This window comes from Myiozetetes cayanensis, unplaced genomic scaffold (assembly GCF_022539395.1).
Source record: "Myiozetetes cayanensis isolate MyiCay16 unplaced genomic scaffold, myiCay2020 scf5-8, whole genome shotgun sequence".
In the NCBI taxonomy this organism is placed as follows: Eukaryota; Metazoa; Chordata; class Aves; order Passeriformes; family Tyrannidae; genus Myiozetetes; species Myiozetetes cayanensis.
The window spans coordinates 29,453,994-29,467,768 of NW_026087742.1; the positions used below are offsets into that span (position 1 = coordinate 29,453,994).

A 13,775-nucleotide genomic window follows, 5' to 3' on the forward strand; every position below is an offset into this window, starting at 1 on the left:
ATCTTCCAAGGGGCAGTGAACTCTAAGCTATTCCAGTACATGTTAATCTAGTCTGCATTGGAGGAACCAGGTCCAAAATCTAGCCCTAGCAGGCTGAAAGCAAATCCATTCCTCTCATGTTCTTCCTTGTCTTTAATATTATCTGCATTAGTTCAAGGATGAGAGTTATTCCCAGAAAAAAGTGAATAATTTGCGTATATGTGCCTCCTCTCTACAGGTCATCCCAGATTGGAAGGAGCAGGAGTGGAACCCTGAGAAACCTGAGAGCTACGCAGGCATCTTCCACTTCCAGTTCTGGCGTTTCGGTCAGTGGCTGGATGTGGTGATTGATGACCGCCTGCCCACACTCCACAATCAGCTCATCTACTGCCACTCCAACTCCAGGAACGAATTCTGGTGTGCCTTGGTGGAGAAAGCATATGCCAAGTAGGTACAGAGGCTGTCGCAGGACAAACTGGGATATGAGCACTCTGTTTTTCCTCTCTATTCATTCATCAGTTGGTTTGCAGCAGTGGAAACAACAGCTTTCCTGGGCAGTAGTAGTACATATCTCAAACAGACAAAAACTAAGGAAAAAACTACCTTCTCTAGCCTAATTTATCCTCAAAGCAAAATATCCTTTAACATTTCTTTAAGCAACACCTGTCCTAGAGATTTCAAGTTTCTTTTACTTTGGTCCTATGAGAGCAGGAGTGCTGCAAGGAACACAGGTCCTATTTTTTCACCCTGCTGGCTGTCCTCACCCACTTAAAGCTTTATTACAAATCTCCATTCCCCAGGCTTCCCCAAGAATTGTCCCAGTCCCCTTAAAATGTCAAGCCAAAGTTGTTGTGCCATCCCTCTCACCCTCTTTCAGGTTGTCAGGCTGTTATGAGGCCCTGGATGGAGGCAACACAGCTGATGCCCTGGTAGATTTTACTGGTGGTGTCTCTGAACCTATTGACCTGACTGAAGGGGACTACATCACTGATGAAGCCAAGCGAAACCTCCTCTTTGAGCGCGTGTTGAAGGTGCACAACCGGGGAGGCCTCATCAGCTGCTCCATTAAAGTAAGCAAGGTTACCGGAATGATCACGGTCCCATGGGAATAGGTATTTTAGGATGCAGTTGTCTCACATGATTGTAAACTTCTAAATTGGATGAGATAAATTTCGGCCAAGGGTTCTGACTTGTTGTGGACAGCAAAAGCAGTGAATCCTGGATGCCAGCCCTCTTCATTCCTCATTTCTATGTCCAAGAGCCCAGATTCATCCCACCACCTTTTAAATGTTAGGAGGGGATTCACTCCAGAGAAAGGTGTTTTGGTGTCTGCTTGCAGAAATCTCTACAAGTGCTGGGTGCCAGACCTCCCAGTATATGCAGTAGAATGAGCTTTATTTGTTGTCACTATGGGAGCTCAGGGTCCTTATGGAACAGATGAAGAACAGAAGGGATCTACCACATAAAATGTCATCTGAGACATCTGCCAACTGGCTCTCTCTCTCCCTGACCGTTGATGCTCTTCTTTTTGGCTTAAAGAAACCTGTTGGGAAATCTGAGCCTCTTTCTTTCCCAGTCCCTGCAAAGGCAGTCGTATCCCTCTGATCTGAGCACTGTCTGTGTCCCCTGCCCAGGCCACGTCAGCAGCTGACATGGAGGCTCGCCTGGCCTGCGGCCTGGTGAAGGGCCACGCGTACGCGGTGACGGACGTGCGGAAGGTCCGCCTGGGCCACGGCCTTCTGTCCTTCTTCAAGTCAGAGAAACTGGACATGATCCGCATGCGCAACCCGTGGGGCGAGCGGGAGTGGAACGGCCCTTGGAGTGACACGTGAGTTGGGATGGACAGCTTGTTTTGGTGGGAAAAGTTGGGTTGGAGCAAGCCTTGAGACTTGGGACAATCTGACTACATCCACACCCATAAGTTAACGTTGTGTGGGCAGCTCTGGGATGCTGTTTCACCCATGTCCTAAATCTGCTATTTCATTTGGGGTAGAGGTGTCTGAGCTTGGCAGACCTTCCCATTAAGGCTCTGGTGGATGTTGTGGTGAAGTTGCCAGCATGTTTAGGTTAGGTATTAGGAATAAATTATTTACTGTGAGGTGGTGAGCACTGGTACAGGTTGCCCAGAGAAGCATTTCCAGGAATGTTTCCCAATCCTGGAAACATTCAAGGTGAAGTTGGATGGAGCTTTGAGCAACCTGGTCTAGTGGGAGATGTCCCCATACATGGCAGAGGGGTTGGAATGAGATGATATTTAATGTCCTTTCCAAGCAAAACCACTCTGTGATTCTATGATTCTATGTTCACACTAATGAAGCTTGTTTATATAGCTCACTTTTCCACTCCCAGTCTTGTTCTAGCAAAATTAACATCCAACAGAATCAATCTCTGCCACCACTGACTGCTGTGATGTCTGTGGATGAGATGAGATGAGATGATGAACCACGGGCTGGTGTAACCAGAACCTTTGGCCAGAGTCAATTTTGTTATCTTCACTGAAAAGGATTTGATTGTACTGGCTGGGTTCAACTCCGCTGGTCAGGAAGGAAGTTGAAGTTTCAAACCATGCTGGACTTTCCCCATGTTTGGAAGATGATCTAATCAGAACAGCATGGGGAATGAGCTGAAGCTTTATACAGTCCTTGTGCCTCTTGAATTCTTGTGTGTCCCCTTGCCTCTGAGTAATGATCCTGTTCTGTTCCCACAGTTCTGAGGAGTGGCAGAAAGTGAGTAAAAGTGAGAGAGAGAAAATGGGAATGACAGTGGAAGATGATGGAGAGTTCTGGTGAGTCCTTCCTATCACCATGGGCCATGCCCACAGCATCCTCTCACCCCATGGAGCATGTGTGTCATTTCCATGTATACAGCAATCCAGAGAAAACAGCCTTCCAAGCCCTCTCTTTGAGTCCGTGAGGGGTTATCTTTGGATGACCACGACCCTAGGATTGCAAGCTGCTCTGTATCATACTGGGGCCAAACCATTTCACCAGGATACTGAGAACTTGGTATAAGTGGGCTGAACTTAACAGCCTCACTGAGAAAGAGGCACTATTCTGCTTTTCCTACTCCAAAACACATAGCTCTGTTGTTTAAAATGAAGAAGTACTTACTGCATGTATAGATAAAGGTATCTCCATATTTTTTGGGGATATTTGAGGAATAACTTTTGTTATTCATCAGCCATCAGAGACAACCCTCACTCTCTAACAGCTGATCAAGAAAACTCCTGCAGTGTACTTTTCCAGGGAATGAAGCAGCATAACCCAGCTCTGCCCTTTCCTGACTTAGGATGACCTTCGAAGATTTCTGCAAATACTTCACGGACATCATCAAGTGCCGTCTGATCAATACGTCCTACCTGAGCATCCACAAGACCTGGGAAGAGGCAGTGCTACATGGAGCATGGACCAGAAGCAATGACCCCTTGAAAAACCGCTCTGGAGGTTGTATCAACCACAAGGACACCTTTTTACAGAACCCCCAGGTGAGTATGGAGCAGAGGGCCTTCTGGAGCCTCCACATATGCTTCCAAATGTGTAAATCTCCTACAGGGACCTAGAAGACCAAAATGGCTACCAGACCTCTAATAGATTAATTGTGTTTATTACCATTCTCTGGCTAAGCCTCCTGGCACAGCATGACCACCATCCAGGCCAACTCTATTAACCTTATCCCTTTTATCAGGGAGACTGCATCCAAGTGCCTGGTGTAGACCATCTTGGCACAAGCAAATAGCAAACTGTGCCACAGGGTAGCAGTGTTAGCTGGTTCCAGTCAAACAGAGCCAGGACTCATTTCCAACAATTTGGATATCTGAATGATCAAATTCTAGTTCTTTTGCCCAAACTTTGGCATTGTTAAATTTACCAGGACAGGTGTAATCTATAGGGCCATTTCCTTCTAGCTTGAAGTTCATCTCCTGGAACAAAGTCTTCTGGAGAAAAGGAGACTGAGGGGGACCTTATTGCTCTTTACAGCTACCTGAAAGGAGGTTGTAGCCAGGTGGGAGTTGTTCTCTTCTCCCAGGTAACAAGTGATAGGACAAGAGGAAACAGCCTCAAGTTGTGACAGGAGAGGTTTAGATTGGATAATAGGGAAAATTTCTTCACTGGAAGGATGAAGACATTAGAAGAGGCTGCCCAGAGCAGCCAATGAAATCACCATTTCTGGAAGTGTTCAAAAGGCATGTAGATGTGACACTTGGGGAGATCATTTAGCAGTGCATTTGGCAGTGCTGGGTTAAGGGCTGAACTCAATGATCTTAGAGGTCTTTTTCAACTTAAATGATTCTATGGTTGTCTTGTCCTGCTCTGAACTGAGATTCTCAGTATCAAGAGTCAGGTCCTTGTGAGTCCTTCATCTAACAAGCAGATGAAGGATGGTCTGGTCCATTGCAAGAGTTATCATCAAAGACACGGGAGAGTTGTTTCCAGCTTCCAGCTCTATATTAGCCTTCATCTTAGGTCTCTGTGAACATCAGTTCCTCCTTCCATGCCTTATAGTCAGACCTGTGGCAGACTGCAAGTGGTAAAAGTCTCTGCTATGAAACTGCATCCAGGCTCTTTGGATTCTGCCAAGCAATTCAAAGACTGGATTTCACTGTCTTTCTCTAAGATGAGCCAAAAAGGTCTCTGTCTCGGCAAGATGATGACAGTTCCCAAGAGTAGGGGTTGTGGGTTCTCAGTGCAGATACTGTCCCTGCTGGGAGGTAGGTGAGGCAAAACTGAGGTTAAATCTACTGTGTGTGCACCCCTACCCATGCCCAGTGGTCCTGTCTTAATAACTCCCTTTGCTTCTAGTATGTGTTCGATGTGAAGAAGGCAGAAGATGAAGTGCTGATCTCTATCCAGCAGAAGCCAAAAAGGACCAGTCGCAAAGAGGGCAAAGGAGAGAACTTGGCCATAGGCTTTGATATCCATAAGGTAGACTGGGGTTTCCTGCATGTTGGCCTGAATGCCACCATAAATTTGTTAGTGGTGGAGTGGTACATCAGTCCTGCACGACCATATTGTTCATTTAAGCATTATCTGGGTGCTTCTGGAGTGCCTTCAGCACAGCCTGCCTCACTCTAGAGATGAAGACGGATTTCAGAGGTGTACAGTGACAGTGTGGACAACAGGTGGCCCAGAGAAGCTATGGATGTTCCATCCCTGGAAATGTTCAAGGCCAGGGTGGATGGGGCTTTGAGTAACCTGGTCTAGTGGAAGGTGTCCCTGCCCATGGCAGGGCGGTTGAACTAGGTGATCTTTAAGGTCCCTTCCAACCCAAACCATTTGATTCTGTGTAGTTCTCCTTGCTAAAAGCAGTGATTAGTCTGTTCTCTCCAAATGTTGAAATCTGTTAGATAATTCTGTTAGATTATGTGTTGCTTGCCTGGCCCCCAGTGTTAGGGTGGGATGCAAGAGTCCCTGAGCCAACAGAACTGGGAAAGCCCCGTCCACACTTGTATTCTGTCCAGCACAGTTGGGACCATTTTGCTGGTTCTCTTAGCTCCAGGTCTCCCAGCACTGTGGGCTCAGTCCTTGCAATCTGGTCCCCCATGGTGAATACTCAGTACACTGTCAGACAGTGACAATCTGCTGACCATCCTGCTGTGGTCTCTGCCCAGGTGGAGTTGAATAGGAACTACCGGATGCACACCCTGCAGCAGAAGGTGGCCAGCTCCATCTACATCAACTCCCGCAGTGTCTTCCTGAGGACAGACCTGAAGGAAGGTCGCTACGTCATCATCCCCACCACTTTTGACCCTGGTCACGAAGGCGAGTTCCTTCTCAGGATTTTCACAGATGTGCCTTCAGATTGCCGGTAAGGAGCATGAGCCGTGATGGGGAGGAACTGGCTATTTGGAGACAGCCCTTTGTGTTTGACTAATGGTATTCCTGAGCAGTCATAGCCTTACGGGGAGCTGGAGTTTGGCTTCCTTTCAGGTGTGGTCAAGAGACAGGGTGTCTTTACAGGTCTCACCACAAAACATGCAGAGAAGCTCCCACTCTAAGCATCCCAAACCCAGCTTGAGGAGATTGGACTGGGGAACAGAGTCTGAGAGTTGACAGTGCATAATCCTTCCATTGTACCAGAGCAAACTCTCTGGGTTAAGGCTGGGCACCTTTCAAAGGCCACATGTTTTTCCTTGCAGAGAGCTGACACTGGATGAGCCACCACACACCTGCTGGAGTGGGATGTGTGGTTACCCACAAGTAGTATCCCAGATCCATGTCCTTGCTGCAGCTGGGCTCAAGAATCAGGACTCCCAAGGAGGTATTGGTCTCTCCCTGCCTGTTGTCTAACCCTGGAGGAACTAGGAGGTGGTTCTTCAGTGGAGAAAGGGGGAGGTGGTTTTATGAAGTGGGACGTTGCTGGGATTTATGTCCTCAGATATTTTTTTCAGTGAATATGCCTGTTTGAGACACCACAGGAAGAGAAAGTCCACAGAGAATCAAACTCACTTCTTGCAGTGGACATGATCTGCGAGGTGTTATATTTAGGCTGTTGTCTGATATCCTCCCAAAACTTCCCCAAAGCTCTTAGCAGTGGTCCTCTAACAACACAAGCTTTTCTCCTGAGTATGAGCAGCTGTAAAAGTCAGGAATTCTATTTAAGAGCTTTTTAGTAGGAAGGACAGATAAACGATGGAACAGGCTGATGCGTAGTGTTCATCACTGGAGGCTGGATAAATGTCAGTAGAGGGCTGTGTATCACTAGAACCCTGAGAGTAACAAGTAGATTCTTTTCTAAGCCAGGACTAGCCAAGTGTGTGTATTTATCACATGCCACAAAGGGAGTCCTTTTACCCTGTCTGGTATTTGGGGAGGGAATTTTACCCTAGGCAGGTTGTATTTTCTTAGGTGATTCACAATAGCTCAGTGTATCTGTAGCAATGCGGGGAGATCTGTAGCCAAAGGTCTCTGAATGTTCACAGAAACAAGGAGGTTTATCTTTCCACATTTTTTTCCACAAGAGGCACTTGGGAATTGCTTTCTTCCAGCTGTTTTCCAGCTGTTCAGCTCCCACCACCAACAGCATGTTTTGTGCTTCCCAGTGCAACGGCATCTCTTGTACATCCCAGTCCAGGCCTTCTCACATTGGAAATAGTGATTTACAGATAGGAATTTGGCTCTGGCTGGTGGAACATGAGGATTTAATGGGACATCCCAAAAGACAAGGATGGTTTACAAAAACAGCTGTGAAATTCAGCAGCTGTGTCTCACCAGGGGAGCCAGGTCCTTGCAAACAGAAAGCTAACAATGAGGTAGTCTGGCAGTCAAAGATGTGGTTCTTAAATCTCTGGCCCTCAGCAGGGGCTGGTTTGTTCCTCTTCATTTCCACATTTCCCTGGGACATGAAAACTCATCCAACTGGTGTATGTTTCAATCATAGCCCCTAAAGCTCACGGTGAGAAAATGCATTCTGGCAATTAAATTTCCATAGCAATAGTTGATTCTCTAATGAAAATCCCAAAACGAGCACTTGTTTCGTAAGAGGAAAGTATTCACTAATGAGGGACTCTTTCCTCCTCCTGGAAGCTCAGGTGCCATCTAGCTGTGGCTGTAGTCCATGAACTTGCTAACTTCATTCTCCATCTGGTATTTCCTTGTGGGAGCCTATTTCTCTTCTCCATGGTTTTATTTCTGCCTACCTTCAGGACAGCAAATCCAGAAAGGATGGTGTCTTCCATGGAAGATTTATTACAATTTATTACAATATTACAATTTATTACAGTCAGGAGGATTTAGAATGATGAAGGACTGTTTATGTAGAATATGAGGCCAAAGAAGAGGCGGCCATTTCATAGAATCATAGAATAGTTAAGCTTGGAAAAGCCCATTAAGGTCATCAAGTCCAACCCTTAACGCAGCACTGCCAAGCCCACCACTAAACCATGTCCCCAAGTGCCACATTTTCTAAATCCCTCCAGGGATGGTGACTCCACTGCTGCCTTGGGCAGCCTCTTCCAGTGCTTGACAACCTTTTGGGGAATAAATTTTTCCTAATATCCAGTCTAAACCTCCCCTGGCACAACCTGAGGCCATTTCTTCTTGTCCTGTCACTTATTACCTGGGAAAAGAGACCAACCCACCTGGCTACAGCCTCCTGTCAGGTAGTGTAGAGACTGATAAGGTCTCCTCTGAGCCTCCTTTTCTCCAAGCTGCACACCCACAGCTCCCTCAGCTGCTCCTCATCAGACTTGTGCTCCAGGCCCTTCACCAGCTTCATAGCAGTCCATCACTGCCTGCTGCCCAGGGACAATATCACCTAAATTCTAGAATTAAGCCTGAGCCCAACAGCTGAGCTTCATGGACGTCATCTGGGCTGTGATGAGTTCTCTGGCAGATACCTGTGTCCTCTGGTGGGACATTGGAGGCAAAGTGCTGCATGACACCCCTAGAAAAGGACTCTAAGGAATTACAGAAGCTGAAGTCTCTAAAGGGGGAATCTACAGCTATATAGAATAATGAATGTAGCTTAAAAGTAGGTAGTAAAACCATGTAGCTTAACCTATATAGCTTATCATTAAAAGACAGCAGTCTCAGCAGAAAGGAATTTCTTGGGAGACAGGATCTTCTGAAACAGAACTGATAAAAGAACATAAAGCTAACAAACTAGACAAAACTGTCCTCATGGTTGTACGAAGGGCATGGACACTGTTCCAAAAGACATGATGGTGTACCAAAAGTGAGAGTTCAAGAAAAAGACAGCGTAAAAAGGACAACAAATGACCCAAAGGGACCACGAACTCAAAACAGGAAGCGTGTCAAGGGGAGGAACAATTCTGGGAAAGGGGTGGAACAGGATTAGGTAATACTTGAATTGTTAATTAGGTAACTAAATAAAGGCATGAGGTTATTGTAACTTATGCATGCACACCTTTTGGAGAATCTAATCTCATGTGGATACAATATCATTAATAAAAGAACGCTGTCTGCTAAAACTCACAAATTGAATCTTAGGGGTTTCTTTTAAGAGCCGATTTGAAGCTTCACAATAAAAAAATTCCCTTTTCTCTCCCCAGGAGCCGATCCTTATGTGATCATAAAGTGCGAAGGACAGAAAGTTCGCTCTCCAGTGAAGAAGAACACAGTATCACCAGAATTTGATGTGAAAGGGCTCTTCTACCGCAAGAAGCCAGGACAACCCATCATTGTTCAGGTACCTGGGAGGCGAGCAGTGAGTTGAGGGATGGAGACCCTCTCTCACTTGGACCACCCCAGCCCTCTCCTCACAGTGTTCACAGCAGATCTGTTTCCCAAGGCTGAGCATAACTAATTATTGCAGCTCAACCTCTCATCACCGTGGTGACATCTGTTAAAAGCATGTCCTTCATCCCTCTCACTTACAGAGTGACACCCCCACACCTCATCACCTCCCTGGCTCTGGCTCAGAGCAAATCCCCACTAACCCCTTCTTCTCTCCAGTGCATGAAGGTTGGCTGCATTCCTGAAGGAGCTGCCTTTATCCCTGTTTTATTTCCACAGATCTGGAACCACAACTTAATAAGTGACGAGTTCTTGGGCCAAGTGGTACTGACGGGGGATCCCAGTGACCGGCAGTCAGTGCACACGCTGCACCTCCAGGACAAGGGGAACAGGAGGTCAAATGATCTCCCTGGAACCATTGCTGTGATGCTGCTCAGCAGTAACGTCCTCACTAATGTCTGAGTACTCAAGGATGACTCTTCTGGTGCCACATATGTGAATATAAACATGCACACATACACACACATATATATAGAGAGACACACACAGAGCCTACCTACCATCCGCAAAGTGTATATGAACCATGCATGCATTCCACTCAAAAGAGCCAATCTTGTGTTTTCAATGTTCAAAAATGGTGCCTTTTTTTAGGAACCACAATGATCCTTCTGCTGGCATCCTCTGCAGCCTCCCCTCGTTGCCATGTGCCCTGTGGGATTGCCGTGAGCACACTGTGTGCCCTGACAGCCAGAGCATGATGCCCTGATGCTGTTTGTTTACACAGGCTGGCACACCCACATGCCGCCATGCACACGTGTGGCCACCGCGGTCCCACCAGCTGCTTCAGTGCATCCTCGATGTGTCTGCTGGTGTTAAGAGCAGTTTGCATGGAGTTGACTCCCTTGAAATTGTCATTTAATCGCTTATCTGTGGAGGCGCCACAGCAAAGGAAAAGTGAAAAAACAGACTGGGGCCTTCTGTGTGTTTTTGGGGATGGGTTTGCATACTGCAACTGGAAGGAAAATGCACCAAGGCAGCCCAAATCCCAGATTCACAGGGGCAACAAGATCAAAGGCTCTATCATTTTAGGGACAAGCTGAGTCCACCCAAGTCTTGTTCAATCCCATGCAACTCTGAAGTATACAAAGATGTCAACAACTATGTGGGAAAACTGTTCTCTGGGGTCAGGCTTTTGAACTGGTCTGGACTCGGCTCCTCCGTGTGCCTCTTGAACTGCCGTGGTGCCTGCTGTCTCCATGTCTTCATGCCATCCCCATCCCACGAGCTCATCTCAGGAGCTGAGGTGGCTTGTCTGCTGGAGCCATTCAGTGTTCAAGTAAGAGGAGATTGATTCCTCTGAAGGCGAAAATGTCAGGTCCAAGGGATGGAGAGCTTTGCTCCATGGACTCCATCTTTACTGCTGCATACAGTGCATCATTTCTCAGTGCCTCGCTTTCCCAAATTCTTTTAAAAAATAGTGGGATTTTAGCTTGTACTAGAGGAGCACTACTCCCAGTGCAGCCTGAAAATGCTGGGAATATTTAATTCATACCAGTGCCCATCTCTCACCTTTAATTTCCAGTCTCCTGGCTTGGAGGAGGAGTTGCACAGTGCTAGAACCAGTCTCATGAGCACAACTCAAATGCATCCTTGGGGGCATGTCTGGGGCCACGGTGTGCTCCTGATTTCCATGAAAACTGGGTTAATCTTCTTTATTCCACTGGGTGGCAGAATCCGGCTTCTTATAAACCATCCCAGATAAGCCAAACAACAACCCGTTGTCTGGCCTTTGAGCAGCTGATCAGGGCGGGTTTCAAACCATTTTTTTCTCCTGTTGTTTGGGGGTTTTTATTCATGTGCCTTTAAAATGGTGCAAGTTAAGGGATTTTTCTGTCAGATTTTCTAACAAGTAAATCTTTTTCAATCACCTGCTGCATGCAAGTGGAAATTAATATATATGATAAAATGTTCTAATCTTGGCAAATTTTGGCCTGGGCAGAGTCCTTTTCCTGCAAGAACAAGTGAACAGGAAAGCCTTCTTTTGCCATAGCAAGTAGGGTTTCTGCTTGCCCTAGTAAACACCCATATTTATGCTGCAAGGCTGTTTTTTTTTTTTTTAAGTCCCTAAAGATCTTTTAAGTCTATAACGTAGTAAAGTGTTCCCAAATTCACATCACCTGCCAGCTCAGTTCTTGGTGCATCCAGAAGCAGACAGTACAACTGCATCAATTTTTGCAGGCTGTTTTTCTCCTTTCCTCATCTTCAGAGTTTACCTCCTGCAGTTATTGACAAAACCGTTCCAGGTTTGCACTGAGAACCCTCCAACTGCAAGTGCCATCATAGGGACCAAGTTTATTTCAGCATCTTGCAGAATTAACTTAAATGCTTCTAGGTAGGTCAAGTGACATTTTGAACCCAAGGTCAAAGCAAATCCTTGAATTTGGGCAGACTGATTCAAAGATATTTTGGTTTTATTCTGTTTTTGTTTATGGGACTCATCACTGAAAATAAATGGAAGCAGCATTGTAGGGCTAGAAGGTATCATTTGGGTCTCTAGACTTATGTTCAGAGTGACATAAGAGATGGACCGTGATCCCCAAAGATACCTCACCAGAGAAGGAGAAGAGCAGTTTGGCATCCCAGGAACGTGAGAAGAGCTTTGCACCATCATCAGTAGATGGAGGCATCCAGCCTGCTGGCATTAGCCTTGTTTTCTCAGGAAATCAGGCTATGGATAGCTTCAGCAAAGGAGAGATATTTGGTCAGGAGTGCCCTGCCATGTGCCAAATCTCACCGTGATGCCCAAGGAGCAGTGCTGAAGCTTAACAAGGAGTAATGGTGCCCTGGTACCCATGGGCAGACTCCTTCCTTCCTATAAAGAATCAAGCCATGATGAGAGGAAAGACAGCTTTTAAACAGTTCTTAAAAAAAAAAAAAAAGAATCATCACACTATATCAGGACCAAAATGTCTTAATACCAGTAATATTTGTCCTTTTTTTCCCCAAAGCTTTGGAAAAGTTGGAGCAGAAGCCTTTTTCCCCTACATTTCCAATGGAATAACAAAAATTACCTTTGTTACTCTTTTTTTTGGTCTTGTTTGTAGAGCAGATATTGAAATGCCATTCCTACTGTTGATGCCTTTTCTTTTTGAATGAAGTAGACAGAAATATTCAGGATTTTTTTGTTTGAGAGGAGTGTGGGTCTGATAAACACTTTCCAGTCCCTCCCAGGTGGTGTAGGACATGTCTCTGATTTATTTTATATTTCTTTTCTTAATCATTTCAATGGTTGCAAGCAGCCTGCCATTATACTCTGTGAAATCCATTTCTCTTTGACATCTCCGTGTTAGAACAGGCTGTGACTTGTCTTCATCTCCAAAGGCACTGATGTGTCACGCTGCACAAAACCAGAGAGTGGTCCAAACAGAAAGCCAACATTGTACAGCTGTAAACCTCCTATAAATAAATAAATAAATTGTGTATATTTTATTCAGACTTCCTGCCTTTAAACTGCTGTGTTCTTCCAGAATGCTTTTGATGGGCACAAGGTGGCCCTGAAGAGCCTTTTGTATTTGCTTTATCCACTAAACTCCATTCAAATTCTTTTCTCTGTGGACTTTGAGACTGAGGCAAGATGATCTGCGTGAGGTTTTCACACAAGGTTACACTCATGTTCACTGAGAAAATCCATGGAGAGGGTGGGTAACCTGCTCTGACTGTAAACCTTGGCATCTTTGCCCTGGAGTCACCACAGTGCAAGGAACTTGGGTTTTTTGAGCCTCACCTGATGTGGAAAAAAGCTCTGCAGATTGCTTAAAAAAATAAAAAGAGAGGTGGGTTTATGGGCAAAGCAGAAAGCGAAAGTGGGTTTTGGATGGCTTTAGCTCAAAGAACAAACCTGCACGTTGCACATGGGGAGCATTTGAAAAGTATGGCCCTGCCTGTGGGAGTCTCCAGTCTTGCTGCTGTAACACAAAGACCCAAAGTGGGCTCTTGCTTCCATCTCAGCTTCCAGCTCTCAGCTCCACCAGCTGCCTGTGCTCAGGGTCTTTGCAGTGTGGAGGAGCTGTGCACTTCTGCAGCCCACCCTCAAGAGCCTGGAGCAGACATGAAAAAAGCTCTTTTATTGTGGGGTGGGGGCACCTTTCCAAATTCTCCAGCTCCTGGGATCATCCTTTGGGACAAAGGATGTCACCAAATGGTAGATAGAGAAAGGAGTATCTTAGTTCTCTGCCTCCACCACTGAAACATCTTGCAAGGATCTTTCCTCAGGGGAAAGCCTCACAAACATCTATACCCCCAAACATCCTGATGCTCTCCTGGAGGGTGTTCTGAGCAGTAGACCTGGCTAGGCACCTATTGGGCTGCGATACTTGCTGCTGGATAGACCAGGTGGCTTTACTGGGCCTTGCTTTGTGCACATTCTAAAAAAAAGGTGTATGCAAGCCTGAAGAAGTCACAGGTCATCCTGTAGGCATAGAGGTCATGCTTCCCCACCGGCATCCACATCTCAGTTTTGTTGGTACTGCAGCAGTGGTCTTAAAAGTGGAGGTTGCATTGCAGCCCTGCCTGTCCCTGTGCTAGTAGGGCACACCAACATAG

General features: G+C 46.1%; 1 protein-coding gene across 1 annotated transcript in view; it reads left to right on the forward strand.

Annotated features, from left to right (window-relative positions):
• Positions 1-12,668, forward strand: part of CAPN5 (calpain 5) — a 57,403-nt gene extending 44,735 nt beyond the window's left edge. Inside the window, exons 4-13 of the mRNA XM_050333409.1 lie at positions 218-426; positions 857-1,049; positions 1,614-1,807; positions 2,687-2,764; positions 3,268-3,463; positions 4,779-4,901; positions 5,588-5,784; positions 6,116-6,237; positions 8,990-9,126; positions 9,453-12,668. Of these exons, the coding sequence (XP_050189366.1) occupies positions 218-426; positions 857-1,049; positions 1,614-1,807; positions 2,687-2,764; positions 3,268-3,463; positions 4,779-4,901; positions 5,588-5,784; positions 6,116-6,237; positions 8,990-9,126; positions 9,453-9,635 (1,632 nt within the window). The 3' untranslated portion in view covers positions 9,636-12,668. The remainder of the gene's footprint in view (positions 1-217; positions 427-856; positions 1,050-1,613; positions 1,808-2,686; positions 2,765-3,267; positions 3,464-4,778; positions 4,902-5,587; positions 5,785-6,115; positions 6,238-8,989; positions 9,127-9,452) is intronic.
• The last annotated feature ends 1,107 nt before the right edge of the window (positions 12,669-13,775 follow it).